Source organism: Bos grunniens, chromosome 18 (assembly GCF_055505025.1).
Source record: "Bos grunniens cultivar Pamir isolate PY7600 chromosome 18, Bosgru_T2T1.0, whole genome shotgun sequence".
NCBI lineage: Eukaryota > Metazoa > Chordata > Mammalia > Artiodactyla > Bovidae > Bos > Bos grunniens.
In genome coordinates, this window is record NC_141182.1 from 57,238,570 (window position 1) to 57,253,481 (window position 14,912).

Consider the following 14,912-nt stretch of genomic DNA (forward strand, 5'->3'; position numbering starts at 1 on the left):
GCTCTTCGCATCAGGTGGCCAAAGTATTGGAGCTTCAGCTTCAGCGTCAGTCCTTCCAATGAATATTCAGGACTGATTTCCTTTAGGATGGACTGGTTGGATTTCCTGGCAATCCAAGGGATGCTCAAGAGTCTTCCCCAGCACCACAATTTGAAAGCATCGTTTCTTCAGTGCTCAGCCCATTATAGGCATTGGTCTCTTTTCCATCTTTTCCCCTGGTTCATGTTTGATTTTACAAATAAGTTCTCCCATTCTGACAAATGCCCATCAAAGGTCTGTTTTACCCTCCTTTAAACCCAAATTCTTAATTTTGTCATAATCAACCTAACCAATGTTTTGTTCTAATATCTTTGCTTTTAAAGTCTTAAGAAGTTATTCCTTGTCCCAGAGAGTCAAAGATATTCTCCTTGATTTTTTTCTACTGACTTTATAATGATATCTTTTCCATTTTGGTCCCTAATACTTCTAGACATCACTTTCTTGTGTGGTGTCAGATAGAAATCTGGGTTTATTTTCCTCCTCATAGTGAGCCAGTTTTCTTAATACCATTAATTAAGTGTACCGTATTTCCCCTATTAATAAACAGGGTTAAATAAAACTATTAAATTCCCTATTAAAATTTCCCCTATTAATTTGAGTTGCTACTTTACCGTATTTTATATATAGTATATAATATTACACTGAGTTCCCATGAGTTCTTTCTGAGCTCCTTCTCTGTGTCATTGACCCATTTATCTGTTCTTTCACTAATGCCTCACTTAAAAAATACATTCCTTTTGTTTTGCAGTATGTCTAGTAGGGCAAGAAGCTTATTTCTTGCACCACCATAACTCTATTCTCACCGCTTACATCACCGTGCAGGAAACACACTGATCCTCTCCACCCTTCATGGGAACTGTTTACTGACGCCTGCCCCATCCTGGCCTCCCCGTCGGAAAAGACACATCCTTACTCAGGAAGAGAAAGTCGAACCTGCCAAGAAAAATCTGCGCAACGTTTTTACTGGCTTTTACTTCCTGGAAACTTTTCTCCCCACCATCTCCTCCGTATCAGCATACTAAAAACCAACTCCAGTAGCTCAGACACTTGAGGTTTATTAAAAGATACATTTATTTACTTGTTTCATTTTTGGCTGTGCTCGGTCTTCGTTGCTGCTCCTGGGGTTTCTCTAGGTGCGGCAAGTGCTGGCTACTGTGCAGCTGTGGCGCACAGGCTTCTCCCCACGGTGCCTTCTCGTTGCAGAGCATGGGGGTCTAGGCGGGCAGGCTCAGCAGTTGCAGTGCTCCGGCTCAGTTGCCCCTCGGCACGTGGGATCTTCCCAGACCAGTGATCGAACCGGTGGCCCTTGCATTCCAAGGCGGATTGTTAACCACTGGACCCTCAGGGAAGCCCCGACACTTAAGGTTTTATTCTCTCTGTTTCAAGCCCAGATGTTGGAAGTCCGTGCCTGAAGCAGATACTTAAGCGAGTCACCAAGAATGCAGGATTCCTCTTGCTTCTTGCGACCCAATCTTTATCCTGTGATTTTTATCCTCATAGTGGAGGGTCTGCCTCCGGGCACCTACATGCCAAGTGGGAAGAGGGGGAAAGTCCAAACATGATGCTCTCCCTTTTATCAGCAAAACAAAAACTTCCCGGGAAAATCCAGCTGCTAGTTTTCAGCTGCTGTCTTACCCCTTAAAACTGGATCATGTGGCCACCCAGAGGTAGGGTGAACGTCTTTACTTAAGTCACGTGCCACGCCATGGAAACAGAGGGTCTCAGGTGGTGATGCGGTGCAGAGAATGACAGCCACCTCTTTGACTTCTGTCTTCTGGCCCACACACTTCCCCTCTGATCTCCTGCTGACCCTGGAGTCTAAATCCATCCAGGACGTCTCTGGGTTCCACCATCAGCAGAAAGAAGAATGCGGATGGGGTGGGTGGAGAATCAAAGCACATGGCTTCTCCTAAACTCTTTTCACCATAGTTTTTTTTTTTTTTTTTGCAATTTTAGGGGCGTAATATTTATTTATTTGGGTGCACCGGGTCTTAGTTGCTGCATGTGGGGAGGACTGAGTCTTAGCCACTGGACCAACAGGCAAGTCCAATAGATGTTACATCAGGAAAAAGGTAAGCTGTTTAAAACTGTTGAAGAACCTAGAAACTACTCCAATACTTATCCAAAGTAAAAATGAGTAAGTAAGTTGAAGCACGTTTACATAATAACATACAGGGCAACGGTGAGAAGGAAACGTTCACATCTATAGACAAAAATCTGGGTGAACTGAGAGCAAATACAATATTGAAGTCTGGATTCTGAAGACCAAAACTCCTGTCCCCAGACGGGTCTGTTTCCTCCACCGCCACACCCTGCAGCCTTCTCAAGGGCACTGCCCCGTGGGTTGCTGCTGAAGGTGGGGTGATGGACTGCTTGGCCCGTATTAGGTGGCCCCACCTCCTTAACCATAGCTGATTGGATCCAGAGTCAGCACCTGACCCACGAGCAGCCAATCAGATTTTTTCCTCTCTGTTGACTGTGAACTAAGACAACCCAATCACTGGAGCCAGTTGTCCCAGAAGTGATGAGAAAACAGAGGCCCCTTGCAGAAAATGAGAAGAGACCATGAAAGCAAGATTGAATGGGGAAAGAGTGAGCCGTCCTAGAGGCAACTATCTGTCCCATCGTTTTCCAACTACAAGTCATGGACAGTCTGTTGATAACGCACCTCCCTTTTTAACTTTGGCCCATAAGCAGCTCCATTTTGTTTTCCATCAATATCTGGAATGATCTGCTTAGCATTGTCACCAGCCGGCTTTAAAACCTCTAGTGGCTTCCCGACCTTTTAGGGAAACAAACAAACCATCTTCCAGGTATACTGGCCTTCATTGCGTTCTCAGAAATACCCATTCTATCACCATCTTGCAGCCCAAGCACTTAACCTTTTATCTGGAATTCCAGGTCCCAGACATTCTCAGGGGTGGTCACTTTTCATCTCACACGCTGTTGTTAAGTCGCTAAGTTGTGTCTGACTCTTTGGGACCCCATGGACTGTAGCCCACCAGCCTCCTTGGTCCATGGGATTTTCCAGGTAAGAATACTGGAGTGGGCTGCCATTTCCTTCTCCAGGAGATCTTCCCAACACAGGGATAGAACCTGCGTCTCCTGCGTTAGCAGACAGATTCTTTACCATTGAGCCACCAGAGAAACCCTTCATCTTGCAGGTCTCAGCTCAAATACCTCCTCCTCTGAGAGGCTCTTTACATTAGTTTCCTATTGCTGTAACGAATGATGTAACGATTGATGTAACGAATGATCACAAACTTAGTAGTACACAACAGAAATTACTGTCTTACAGTTCTGGAAGTCAGATGTTCAGTGTTGTCTCACTGGGCTAAAATCAAGGCACTGGCAGACAGGACTGAATTCCTTTTGGGAGCTCTCAGGGAGAATCCGTTTCGGAGCCTTTTTCATTATCTGCATTCCTAGGCTCATGACCCCTTCCTTCATCTTCAAAGCCATCAGCAGCCATGAAATTAAAAAACGCTTACTCCTTGGAAGGAAAAAGTTATGACCAACCTAGATAGCATATTAAAAAGCAGAGAGATTACTTTGCTAACAAAGGTCCGTCTAGTCAAGGCTATAGTTTTTCCAGTGGTCATGTATGGATTTGAGAGTTGGACTATAAAGAAAGCTGAGCACAGAAGAATTGATGCTGTTGAACTGTGGTGTTGGAGAAGACTCTTGAGAGTCCCTTGGACTGCAAGGAGATCCAACCAGTCCATCCTAAAAGAGATCAGTCCTGGGTGTTCATTGGAAGGACTGATGTTGAAGCTGAAGCTCCAATACTTTGGCCACCTGATGCAAAGAGCTGACTCATTTGAAAAGACCCTGATGCTGGGAAAGATTGAGGGCAGGAGGAGAAGGGGACGACAGAGGATGAGATGGTTGGATGGCATCACCGATGCGATGGACATAGGTTTGGGTGAACTCCGGGAGTTGGTGATGGACATGGAGGCCTGGCGTGCTGAGGTTCATGGGGTTGCAAACAGTCGGACACGACTGAGTGACTGAACTGAACTGATTCCTAGGCTCATGGCCCCTTCCTTCATCTTCAAAGCCATCAGCATAGCATTGTCCAGTCTCTCTCTCATTTTGACTCCCTACCCTGCTTCCTTCTTATAAGGGCCCTTTGGATTGTATTGGCCTCTCCCTCTCAAAATCCTTAATTTAGTCACAGCTGCAACATCCTTTGCCATGTAAAGTCATGGGACTCCCCTGGTGGCTCAGACAGTAAAGAACCTGCCCCCAATGCGGGAGACCTGGGTTCGATTTCTGGGTCAGGAAGAACCCCTGAAGAAGGAAATGGCAACACACTCCAGTATCCTTGCCTGGAGAATCTCATGGACAGAGGAGCCTGGTATGCTGCAGTCCATGGGGTTGCAAAGAGTTGAACACGACTGAGCAACTAACACACGCACGAAGTCACATATTCACAGATTCCCAGGATTAGGATGTGGACACCTTGGGACAAGGGTGGGGGTGGCTACTGCTCCCCCACACCCTTCGGACCATCGGGTATAAACATGCCCCTCCCCCAACATTCCTTTTCTTCCCCCATGCTCTGTTCTCCTTTTATTCATATCACTTACACACTTATTAGAGTATAAAATGTGTCTATCTTTTCTGTTCTGCCTGCTGTAGTATCCCCAGCATGTGGACCCATTCCTGGCAGGAAATCATCAGTTGATCAGCATTTGTGAATAAACTGAAAAGCTGATCAAAGGAATCTCTGTTTCCTGCAGTCGCGAAGATGACCCAACAGAGCAAACAGCAGTGCAGAGGGGCCTGTGACCTGTTCCTGGCCACCCGGCTTTTCAAGGAAGACTGTACACATGGAGCCTGCTTCTCAGGTGCTTTATTTCTGGGATCAAATCTGGGTCACAGCTGCAGAGAAGGTGGACTCTGGACCTGAGGAAGGAAGCACTGGGGAGACTGAGGTGCAGCCTTCGCCCTGGGTGTTATGGGGACTGTCTTCAGGATCCGACCAGAAGGACTGGTCTCTCCACTGCCCGGGGAGGGGGATCTTGACTCCAGGTGGAGGGCGGCGCTGGAGAGATGAGCAACCTCAACATTTTAGGGAAGGAACTGGGGTCTGGAAGGAGTGTCAGGGTCCCTGCACAGGCGGGGACTTGTGGGGGGATCAGGGGGACAAGGGGAGTCCAGAATGCTGGATCCAGGAGTGAATCACGAATTGCACTTGATAGTGTCCTGGATCCACTTGGTGAAGCGACAGAGGTTGGTGTAGACACCAGGTCTGTTGGGCTGGGCGCAGGGGAAGTCTCCCCAGGACACGAGGCCCTGCAGGGAGCCATTGCAGACCACGGGGCCCCCAGAATCACCCTGTGGAGGAGAGAGGGAGGCGGGGAGGTAGAGGGTGGGGGCCACACAGATGAGGAAGACACCAGAGGGCGAGACACAGGTAAAGAGACATACGGAGAGCGTATTACTCTTTCACGCCAAGTCCACCCTTCAGAAACCCTCTTTGTCCCTCTCTGGGCTTCCCAGGTGGCTCAGATGGTATAGAATCTGACTGCAATGCAGGAGACCTGGGTTTGATTACCTGGATCAGGAAGACCCCCTGGAGAAGGGAATGGCTACCCACTCCAGTATTCTTGCCTGGAGAACCCCATGGACAGAGGAGGCTGGTGGGCTACAGTCCATGGGGTTGCAAGGAGTCGGACACGACTGAGTGACTAACACGAGCTGACCCCTTGTCCCTCTCTACCCAAAGCCTCTCTTTTCTGTCTGTCTCCCTCGTGGCCTGTCTTTCCTTCTATTTCTTTCTCCCTCTTCCCTCCAACTGAGTTTCTCCTCCTGGACACGCCTTCCTTTCCCTTCCTCACTCTTTACCCATCCTTGACATCAATCCGCCTTGTACCTATACCTCACTTTTGCAGAGGAGCAGTCGTCAACCCCTGGGTGAAGCTTTTTCAGCCTGGCACTGCTAACATTCTGCAGGCTCACTCAGTCATGTAGTCGTGTCTGACTCTTTGCAATCCCATGGACTGTGGCCCGCTAGGCTCCTCTGTCCATGAGATTCTCCCGGCAAGAATACTGGAGTGGGGTGTTATTTCCTCCTCCAAGGGAGCTTCCTGACTCAGGGATGGAACCTGTGCCCCCGGTGGCTTTTGCACTGGCAAGTGGATTCTTTACCACTGAGCCACCTGGGAAACTTACTGGGACCACAGTTCTTCACTGTGGGCGGCTGTCCTGTGCATTGTTAGGCCTTTAGCAGCAGCCCTCCAGCCACTACACACCAGGCGCTCCCTCCCTCCCCAGACACATTGAGACGACCAAAAACATCTTCAGTCATTGTCACATGTCCCCCGAGGGTTCAGAATTGAGGATCGCTCTCGAGGACTAATTTGGGTTGCCTGTGCTTAATTCCCTTAGCTCCCTGTAATTACCCTTCCTATAATAATACTCTGCATTTTTCCTGTCACTTCTTGTTTATGTTTATGCAAAATCCCTCCGACCTGGCTTCTTCTCATATTATAATGCAGATGCTGTTTTCCAGGCAAAAAAAGCTCTGCTGCCCCAATTGCTAAATTTCCACTTTATTGTGGTTTAATTTCTCTCCTTTTTTGTTCGCTGTTGTTTAATATCCCTGCAGAGTTCCTTTCGCTCGGCAGTGAGTTAACTGCTCTGAGCCTTGGCTCCTTGTCTGTAGAACAGAGTTAATAATAATGGTTAAATGGGTTAATTGAGCTGATGCTTCTGAACCACTTAAAAAGAGTGTCTGGCAATTAATTAGCTCCTATTATTATTATAGTATTAGTATGATTGTTATTACTTCTTGCTTTTAGTGTCCACGCCCAGACCGCATTCGGGTATGAAAAAGCCACTTGAGGTTTAGGAAAAAAAAAAAAACCAAGGTACTACCCTTGGCTACAGAAAGGCTACGCATTTTACGATGTTGACATCTGGATGCTGAGTGAAGTAAGACAGACAGAGAAGGAGAAACATCTCTTTTATGTGGAATCTAAAAAGAAATGATACACATGATCTTATTTACAAAGCAGAAAGAGACTCACAGGCTTAGAGAACAATTTACGCGTGCCAAGGGGAACGGATAGTTAGGGAGTTCGGGATGGACATGTACATGCTGCTCTAGTTCAAATGGATAACCAATAAGGACCTATTGTAGAGAATGCGGAACTCAATGTCATGTGGTAGCCTGGATGGGAGGGGAGTTTGGGGGGAGAATGGATACATGTATGTGTGTGACTGGGTCCCTTTGCTGTTCGCCTGAAACTGTCACAACATTGTTAACTGGCTCCACCCCAATACAAAATTTAAAGCTTTTTTTTTTTAAGATTTTGGTATCTGAATCAGATGTGCTTTCTTCTCATAAAAACCCCTCCATCCAGATGTGTGTGCTTCCAGTGTTAACTGGGAATAGAGATTAAGCTGGTGGACCTGGAAAGGTTTTGCATTTGTTACATTTGTAAGATTTTTGGGGTAGGGGAGCTTTCCCCAGACATCAGAATGGGTCTGGAGTGCTGTCTGAGCCCACAGCTTACTAAACACCAGTATTACTAAACATACATCCTGCCAGCAGAGAGCTTGTTAATTTACATTCCTTTAGAGGGAGAAAGGTTCCTTTGGAAGGAGGGGATGTTTCCCAGGTAGCGCTAGTGGTAAAAAACCCACCTGCCAAATGCAGGAGACAAAAGAGATCCAGGTTTGATCCCTGGGTTGGGAAGATACCCTGGAGAAGGAAATGGCAAGCCACTCCATTATTCTCGGCCTGGAGAGTCCCATGGACAGAGAAGCCTGGCGGGCTACAATCCATGTGATCACAAAGAGTCAGACTAGACTGAAGCAACTTAGCACGCATCCAGACCTGACTACAGGGAAGGGCCCTGAGCTGTAACATTAATTTCTGTCATCCTCAACAAATAAAGCGGCCATGAGAACATAAAGAAGCTGTGTCCTGAGAATCAAGAAGTATTTGCTGAACACTGGGTTCCACTCATCCTTCCACTCTCAACCTCTGTCCCCTAAACATGCTGGCTCTTTTTTTTTATTCTTTCAATCAGCGGAACTCCTTCCTGCCTCAGGGCCTTTGCACATGCTTTTCTTGCTCTTAACTTCTGCAAGGCTGGCTCCTGTGTGTCAATCTCTGCTCAGATGTCACCTCTTCAAGGTCCTTCCAACCACCCTTCCGTATGTTGCTCCCCCATCACTTGCTACCATAAAACTACATTTTATTTTCTTCATGGTCCTTACCACTTTCTGAAATTACACTGTTTATGCAGTTTCTTGACCATAGGATTTTTTAAAAATTTATTTACTACACCAATAACTTTGTGATCAATCTTGTCTATTAAATACTGCCTTTAAAAAAATACCCCTAGTTCCTGTTTTCCTTTTTTGAGATGTTTTACGAGCATTTGTCAGAAAACATTCCTACTACAGATTTTGTGGGGATAAGATTCTTAAGACTACACTTGCCTGAAAAGTGCCAAAATAAATAAGACAAACCTGTGATGTTTATCAGGGCTTCCCTGGTGGCTCAGACGGTAAAGAATCTGCCTGCCATGCAGGTGACCTGGGTTCGATCCCTGAGTGGGGAAGATCCCCTGGAGGAAGGCGTGGCAACCCACTCTGGGATTCTTGTCTGGGAAATCCCATGGACAGAGAAGCCTGGTGGGCTACAGTCCATGGGGTTGAGAAGAGTCAGACACGACTGAGCAACTGAACACATGTGATGTACGTGGTATGAAGGGTGGCCCCTTAGATGTGGGATCTTTTTTCAGGGCACACCCTCCCTGTCCATATAACACAGGCTTGATCTCTCCCTTGAGATGAGTGCTGTCTGACGCAGTGGCCACTAGCTACACAGTGTTCTTGAGCACTTGAGACACGGCTAGCCCCATCTGAGATATACTGTCAGTGGAAAAGGACACACTGGTGCAAACAACAAAACAAGAAAAAAAAACAGGAAAAAGAAAAACCATTGAAAAACATCCACACTAGCTTTCAAAGACTTACTATGAGACTCAAAGGATGTAAAACACTTAATTCTTACATATTAATTACATTTTGAAATGGTGGTACTAATGGTGGGATTAAATAGGGTATATTATTACTGCTCGTAGCCCACCAGGCTCCTCTGTCCATGGGATTCTCCAGGCAGGAGTATTGGAGTGGGTTGCCATTTCCTTCTCCAGGGGATTTTCCCCACCCAGGGATCAAACTTTTGTCTCCTCACTGACAGGCGCATTCTTTACCACTGAGCCACCATTATTATTATTATCATCATTATCACTGTTATTATTTGCTGGGTCTTCATCGCAGCAAGTGGGCTTAGTGGTCCCATGGCATGTGAGAGTTTCTTTCCTGAATCAGGGATCAAACCCATGTCCCCTGGAATGAATGGAGAAATCTCCAGCCTTACCTGGCAAGAGTCTCTGCCCGCCTGGTCCCCAGCGCAGAACATGGTGTTATCTATTTGATTTGGATAGGCCTTCTTGCACTGGTCGTCACTCAGCACCGTGATGTTCAGGCACTGGAGGGCTTTGGGGAAGGTAACTGTCGAACAGAGAGACCGCAGAGAGGGGCAGGGGGTGAGTGATGGAGGAAGATGGGCGGGCGGGTGGCAGGGCGGGGCGGGGAGCGGGGGCGGGGAGACGAGGGAAAGGCAGAGTGTTCAGAGACGGAGAAGGAGAGAAGGCAGACATAGGTGGGCATCGAGAGAGAGACCCGAACACTCACCCTGGGGACTGCTGGTTGTTCCCCAGCCAGACACCAGGCAGCTGGTCCCAGCAGAGGGACAACGGGAGGCGATGTTGATGGGCCTGACATACGGAGTCTCGAGGATCCTTTTGTTCAGTTTGATGAGCATGAGGTCGTTGGAGTGGCCAGGGTGGGAGTAGCCAGGGTGGGGGATGGATTTGATGCCCTTGAACAGCTGCTGCCCGGACTCATACATGGGTGACAGCGAGTGGTGGCCAAGACGGACTCTGAAAAATCTGAGGAAGGTGGGTGCTGATCATCGCACTGACTCTGATCCCGACCCCCATATGCAATGCCAACTCCCATGCCAAAACTACCCCTAACCCCAATTTCACCCCCATCCTCAAACCCATCCCCGACACCATCTTTGCCTCCAACCTTTGCCTAACCCCGCCCCGGTCACAATGGCAAACGCGTCTCCAGCCTGTCCCCAGCGCCAACTCTAATCCTTTCCCCACAGAAAGTGAAGTGAAAGTTGCTCAGTCATGTCCGACTCTTTGCGACCCCATGGACTGTAGCCCAACATGCTCCCCTGTCCGTGAGATTCTCCAGGCCAGAATACTGGAATGGGTGGCCTTTCCCTTCTTCAGGGGGTCTTCCGAACACAGGGATCAAACCCAGGTCTCCCACATTGCAGGCGGATTCTTTACCAGTTGAGCCACAATGGAAGCCCCCCACAAAAACCATGAACAAATTCATTCTCAACCCCAAATACAGCCATCCTCAATCTCACATCTAACCATGCATGCTAAGTCGATTCAGTTGTGTCCAACTATTTGCAACTTCATGGACTGTAGCCCACCAGGCTCCTCTGTCCATGGGATTCTTCAGACAAGAATACTGGAGTGGGTTGCCATGTCTTCCTCCAGGGGATCTTCCCCACCCAGGGATCAAACCCATGTCTCTTACATCTCCTTCATTGGCAGGCAGGTTCTTTACCACTAGTACCACCTGAGAAGCCCAATCTAACCCTGTCCAACCTCAAATCTGAACATCTCCAACCCCACCCATAGCTCTAATCCCAACTCCATTTTCAGTCCTACATCTAGTCCCAAGCCCCACCATATCCAAATTCCATTTTTATCTCCACTGCATCCCAATCTTCACCAGAGCCAAATTCCAGAGCTCTAATTCACCAGAGCTCTAATTCCAGAGCCAAACCTAATACTATCTCCATTCCAAAGCATCAGCTCAAACCCAAATTCAACCCATTCTCGACCCCAAACCAGCCCTCACCCAGGCCTAATCCTTTAAAGAAGGCGTGTTCAGTCGTATCCCGCTCTTTGCGGCCCTTTGGACATGACTGTAGCCCTCCAGGCTCCTCTGTCCGTGGGATTCTCCAGGCAAGAATACTGACAGTGGGTTGCCATTTCCTCCTCCAGGGGATTTTCCCTACCCGGGGATCGAACCCACGTCTCCTGTGTCTCCTGCCTTGCATTCGTAAGCATCCAGCGCTTGCATTTCTAGCCTCAAATCCAGCTCATCCCTAACTCCCATCCCCTACCACAACCCACTCCCAGTCTAACGTCATCCCCGACCCACTCTCCTCCCCAGCTCCATTCTAAATCCCACCCCCAACTCTGCCACCTCCTGCTCCCTCGACTCCATCCCATCCTCACCAGACCCTCCATGCCCTTCCCCCCGCCCTCCTCTTGGAGCCCCCACTCACTGCTTGCGGCAGTGGGCAGCCGTGAGCAGCCACTGCGGGTCCACCAGCACGGCCCCACAGTAGAGCTTGTTGAATCTCACCAACAGCGCAGCCTGCCACGGCTGGCTGTTCCTCTCGCAGTCGGTCCCATTCACAATGCGGCTGCTGCTCTCATCCGCCCGGGTGTCCTCCGTCGCCCCAGGCCTGAGGTCCGGGGTGCTCCCAGAGGGCCTGAAGGCAGACGGGTCGTCGCAGGAAGCCACATCGTTTGCAAGAACCCGGTCTGGGGGCAGAAAGTGGGCGGGATGGAGCTCGGGGGCGGGGCTTGAACGCCGGGGGCGGGGGCCAGTCGGTGGGTGAGGGGCGGGGCTAGGGCCCTAAGGGGTGGGGCCTAGTTTCCAAAAGTGAGGAAGTCAAGCCTTCTAAAGAGCCGGGTCTGGGCTTGTGTGGGCAGGGCCTGAGATATGGGTGGGGCTTGAAATCGATCTGGGCGAGGCCAAGGCCAGGGTCAAGGGGAGGAGTGATTCTATAAAGAGCCCTGAGTTGGAGGAAGAGGCCGGAGCTGGGTTCTAGGAACTGTGGCCAGGACCGGAGGTAGAACCTGGCCCAAGGAGGTAAACCCAAAGAAGCTGGGGCCTTTCTTGGTGGAGGGGCACAGCCCAAGGACCCCGGAGTGTAGATAAAGTCTGGACCAGGGGTATGGTTGAGGAAAAGAGACAGAGCTAGGAGAAGTGCTCAGACTGGGGCAGGGGGAAGGGGTTCATCAGAGTGGGGCGGTGGAGAGCAGAGTTGTTTTGTGAATTCAAAAACACAAGTGTGCACCCTTCTTCCTCACACAAACCTGCACGAAGGGACCCAGATACCTTATTCCATCACCGGTTCTCCCATTGCCTGTTCATCGCCTGTCTGTGACGGCTGTCACAGACACGCACACACACAGCGACACGAATCATCCCCACACGCAGCTCTGCCTCGTGGTGCAGACGCTCCCCAAGTACATTCACTCGGGGGAGGCTGACACTTCTCCAGTGGGCATGTATGGGTGTGAGAGTCGGACTATAAAGAAAGCTGAGCGCCGAAGAATCGATGCTTTTGAACTGAGGTGTTGGAGAAGACTCTTGAGAGGCCCTTGGACTGCAAGGAGATCCAACCAGTCCATCCTAAAGGAGATCAGTCCTGAATATTCACTGGAGCTGAATATTCATGCTGAAGCTGAAGCTCCAATACATGGGCCACCTGTTGCGAAGAACTGACTTATTGGAATAGATCCTGATGCTGGGAAAGATTGAAGGTGGGAGGAGAAGGGGACGACAGAGGATGAGATGGTTGGATGGTGTCACCGACTTGATGGACATGCAGTCCACAGGATTGCAAAGAGTCGGACACAACTGAGTGACTGAACTGACATGATCTCACTCACCCACACACAGCATCTTAGTGACCTGTATATATATACCCTGTGCACAGACACGTAGAGACTGCCCCTCACTTCTGCACACAGCACGATAGCATAGTGACAAGGTTAGATAGACTCTGTGGACCACGCATGACACAGGGCAAGTCGCCTAGCCTCATTCACTGTCACACAGCCACTGTCTCATGATGACGGCCTCTTCCGCACACTCGGTCTGTTGCAGGAGGGATGGGAACTCCACACACACCACTGCGTGGTCACTCATACAACCCCTACAAACACGCAGTCATGGGACTTCCCTGGTGGTCCAGTAGTGGCTAAGACTCCAAGCTCCCGATGCAGGGGGCCCAGGTTCGATCCATGGTCAGGGAGCTAGATCCTACAAACACACGGCCACATACAGTCACCCATACATAGAGCCTTAATCAGTCACACAAAGTTGTTGTTGTTCAGTCACTCAATCATGTCTGACTCTCTGCGACCCTATGGGCTGCAGCACGCCAGGCTTCCCTGTCCTCCACCAACTCCCAGAGCTTGCTCAAACTCATGTCCATTGCATCAGTGATGCCATCCAGCCATCTCGTCCTCTGTCATCCCTTTCTCCTCCTGCCCTCAATCTTTCCCAGCATCAGTGTCTTTTCCAATGAGTTGGCTCTTCGCATCAGGTGACCAAAATACTGGAGCTTCAGCTTCAGCATCAGTCCTTCCAATGAGTGTTTCAGGGTTGATTTCCCTTAAGATCGATTGGTTTGATCTCCTTGCTGTCAAACCAGTGAGCAATACATGTAGCTGTCACAAAGAGAGCCACCCATAACCACCCATAACCTCACACCCAGCCACAATCACACAATCACAGATTGCTACGTGAAGGCACCTAGCCACACATTTTCACGGCGCCGAGCACTTTTGTCAGACACAATCCTGTGATGCAGGGACAGAAACCAGCTGGCATCCATACACACAGCCAAACAGCCACACACAGCCAGGCACACAGTAGCACTCACAGCACACACACAGCCACCCACACAATCATTGAGACACACACATCATCTTGGATGCACACACACTCAGTTACACAATCACATGTACAGTCTCAAAGGGTAGTCCCACCTGTCACAGATAGTCACTTGATATGGGAAAAGGCACCACACACACACACACTCACACACACACACACACACGCTCACATACATAGCTGTCCCACCGCCACACAAAATCACAAATGCAGGTTCACAGTCACCCGACCCTGGTGGCCATAACTGGTCACACAGGGTCCCCCTGGATCACAGAGTCCCTGACAGCTCCCCGGCCCTCCTCCCCCCTCCCCAGCACGGTTGGCTTGTGTGCACACACTGAGGTCCTGGTTACCTTTCGCCCCCAGAATCAGGGCTGCGATTAGGGCATGGACCATCCAGGACCAGGGGGCTCCTGCTGCGGCCATGGTCTTTGCACCTGATGGAGGTGGGTGGGGGAGAAGAGGGTGGGCGGGTGATTCTGGGACCACTTATCCCACCCCCATCTCCTTCCACACCCTGTGGCTCAGAGCAGAGAGGGGCCATGAGCACGTGGTCCACCCAGAGTGCTGAGTTGAGGCTAGGGGGAAATTCTAGACTTCGGAGCATCCTCCAGTCTCCGGTCTCCGAGCGAGGATGGACATGGGATGGAGAGAGGACCCGGACGCATCCTTCCCAGACCAGACCCCACGCGGAGCCGTCTCTCCGTCCCTTCGCCCCTCCCCAGGGCTCACCTGCCGCGACCCCCAGGTGGCGGGTGGGGACCCGGCTCCCGGCTCAGCCGCAGACTCTCAGGCCGCCGCCGCCGCGGTCCTGCAGCAGCCACCTCCTCCACCTCCTCCTCCTCCTCGGCTCCCGGCACCGGCCTGGGTTATAACCACCCAATGATCCCCGGGGCGCATTCCCGGGTAGTGAGGCGCCCTACAGGGCTTTAGCAACCACTCCTACGGCCTTCCCCCCACCTCCGCCCCCAAAGCATCCCCCCACCCAGTCCCGAAAGCCACTCCCTGCCTCCCTGGCCCCGGGATGGGGAGAGGTCTCCAGAGTTCTGGCC

The 14,912-nt window shown here is 50.2% G+C and overlaps 1 protein-coding gene across 2 annotated transcripts; it reads right to left on the reverse strand.

The window, feature by feature from the left end:
* Nucleotides 1-1,366: 1,366 nt before the first annotated feature.
* Nucleotides 1,367-14,811, reverse strand: KLK5 (kallikrein related peptidase 5). 2 transcript variants are annotated; one of them, XM_086353972.1, is made up of 6 exons: nt 14,593-14,714; nt 14,214-14,297; nt 11,453-11,714; nt 9,763-10,019; nt 9,446-9,579; nt 1,367-1,561 (listed from the first exon to the last, which is right to left on the reverse strand). In XM_086353972.1, exons 2-6 carry the CDS (start codon nt 14,284-14,286, stop codon nt 1,514-1,516), a joined length of 774 nt encoding a protein of 257 aa, XP_086210098.1. In that variant the 5' UTR covers nt 14,287-14,297; nt 14,593-14,714; the 3' UTR covers nt 1,367-1,513. The 2 variants fall into 2 exon arrangements, with proteins under 2 accessions (XP_086210098.1, XP_086210097.1); XM_086353971.1 differs by lacking the exon at nt 1,367-1,561 and adding an exon at nt 4,880-5,382 and having other exon boundaries at nt 14,593-14,811.
* Between the last annotated feature and the right edge of the window lie 101 nt (nt 14,812-14,912).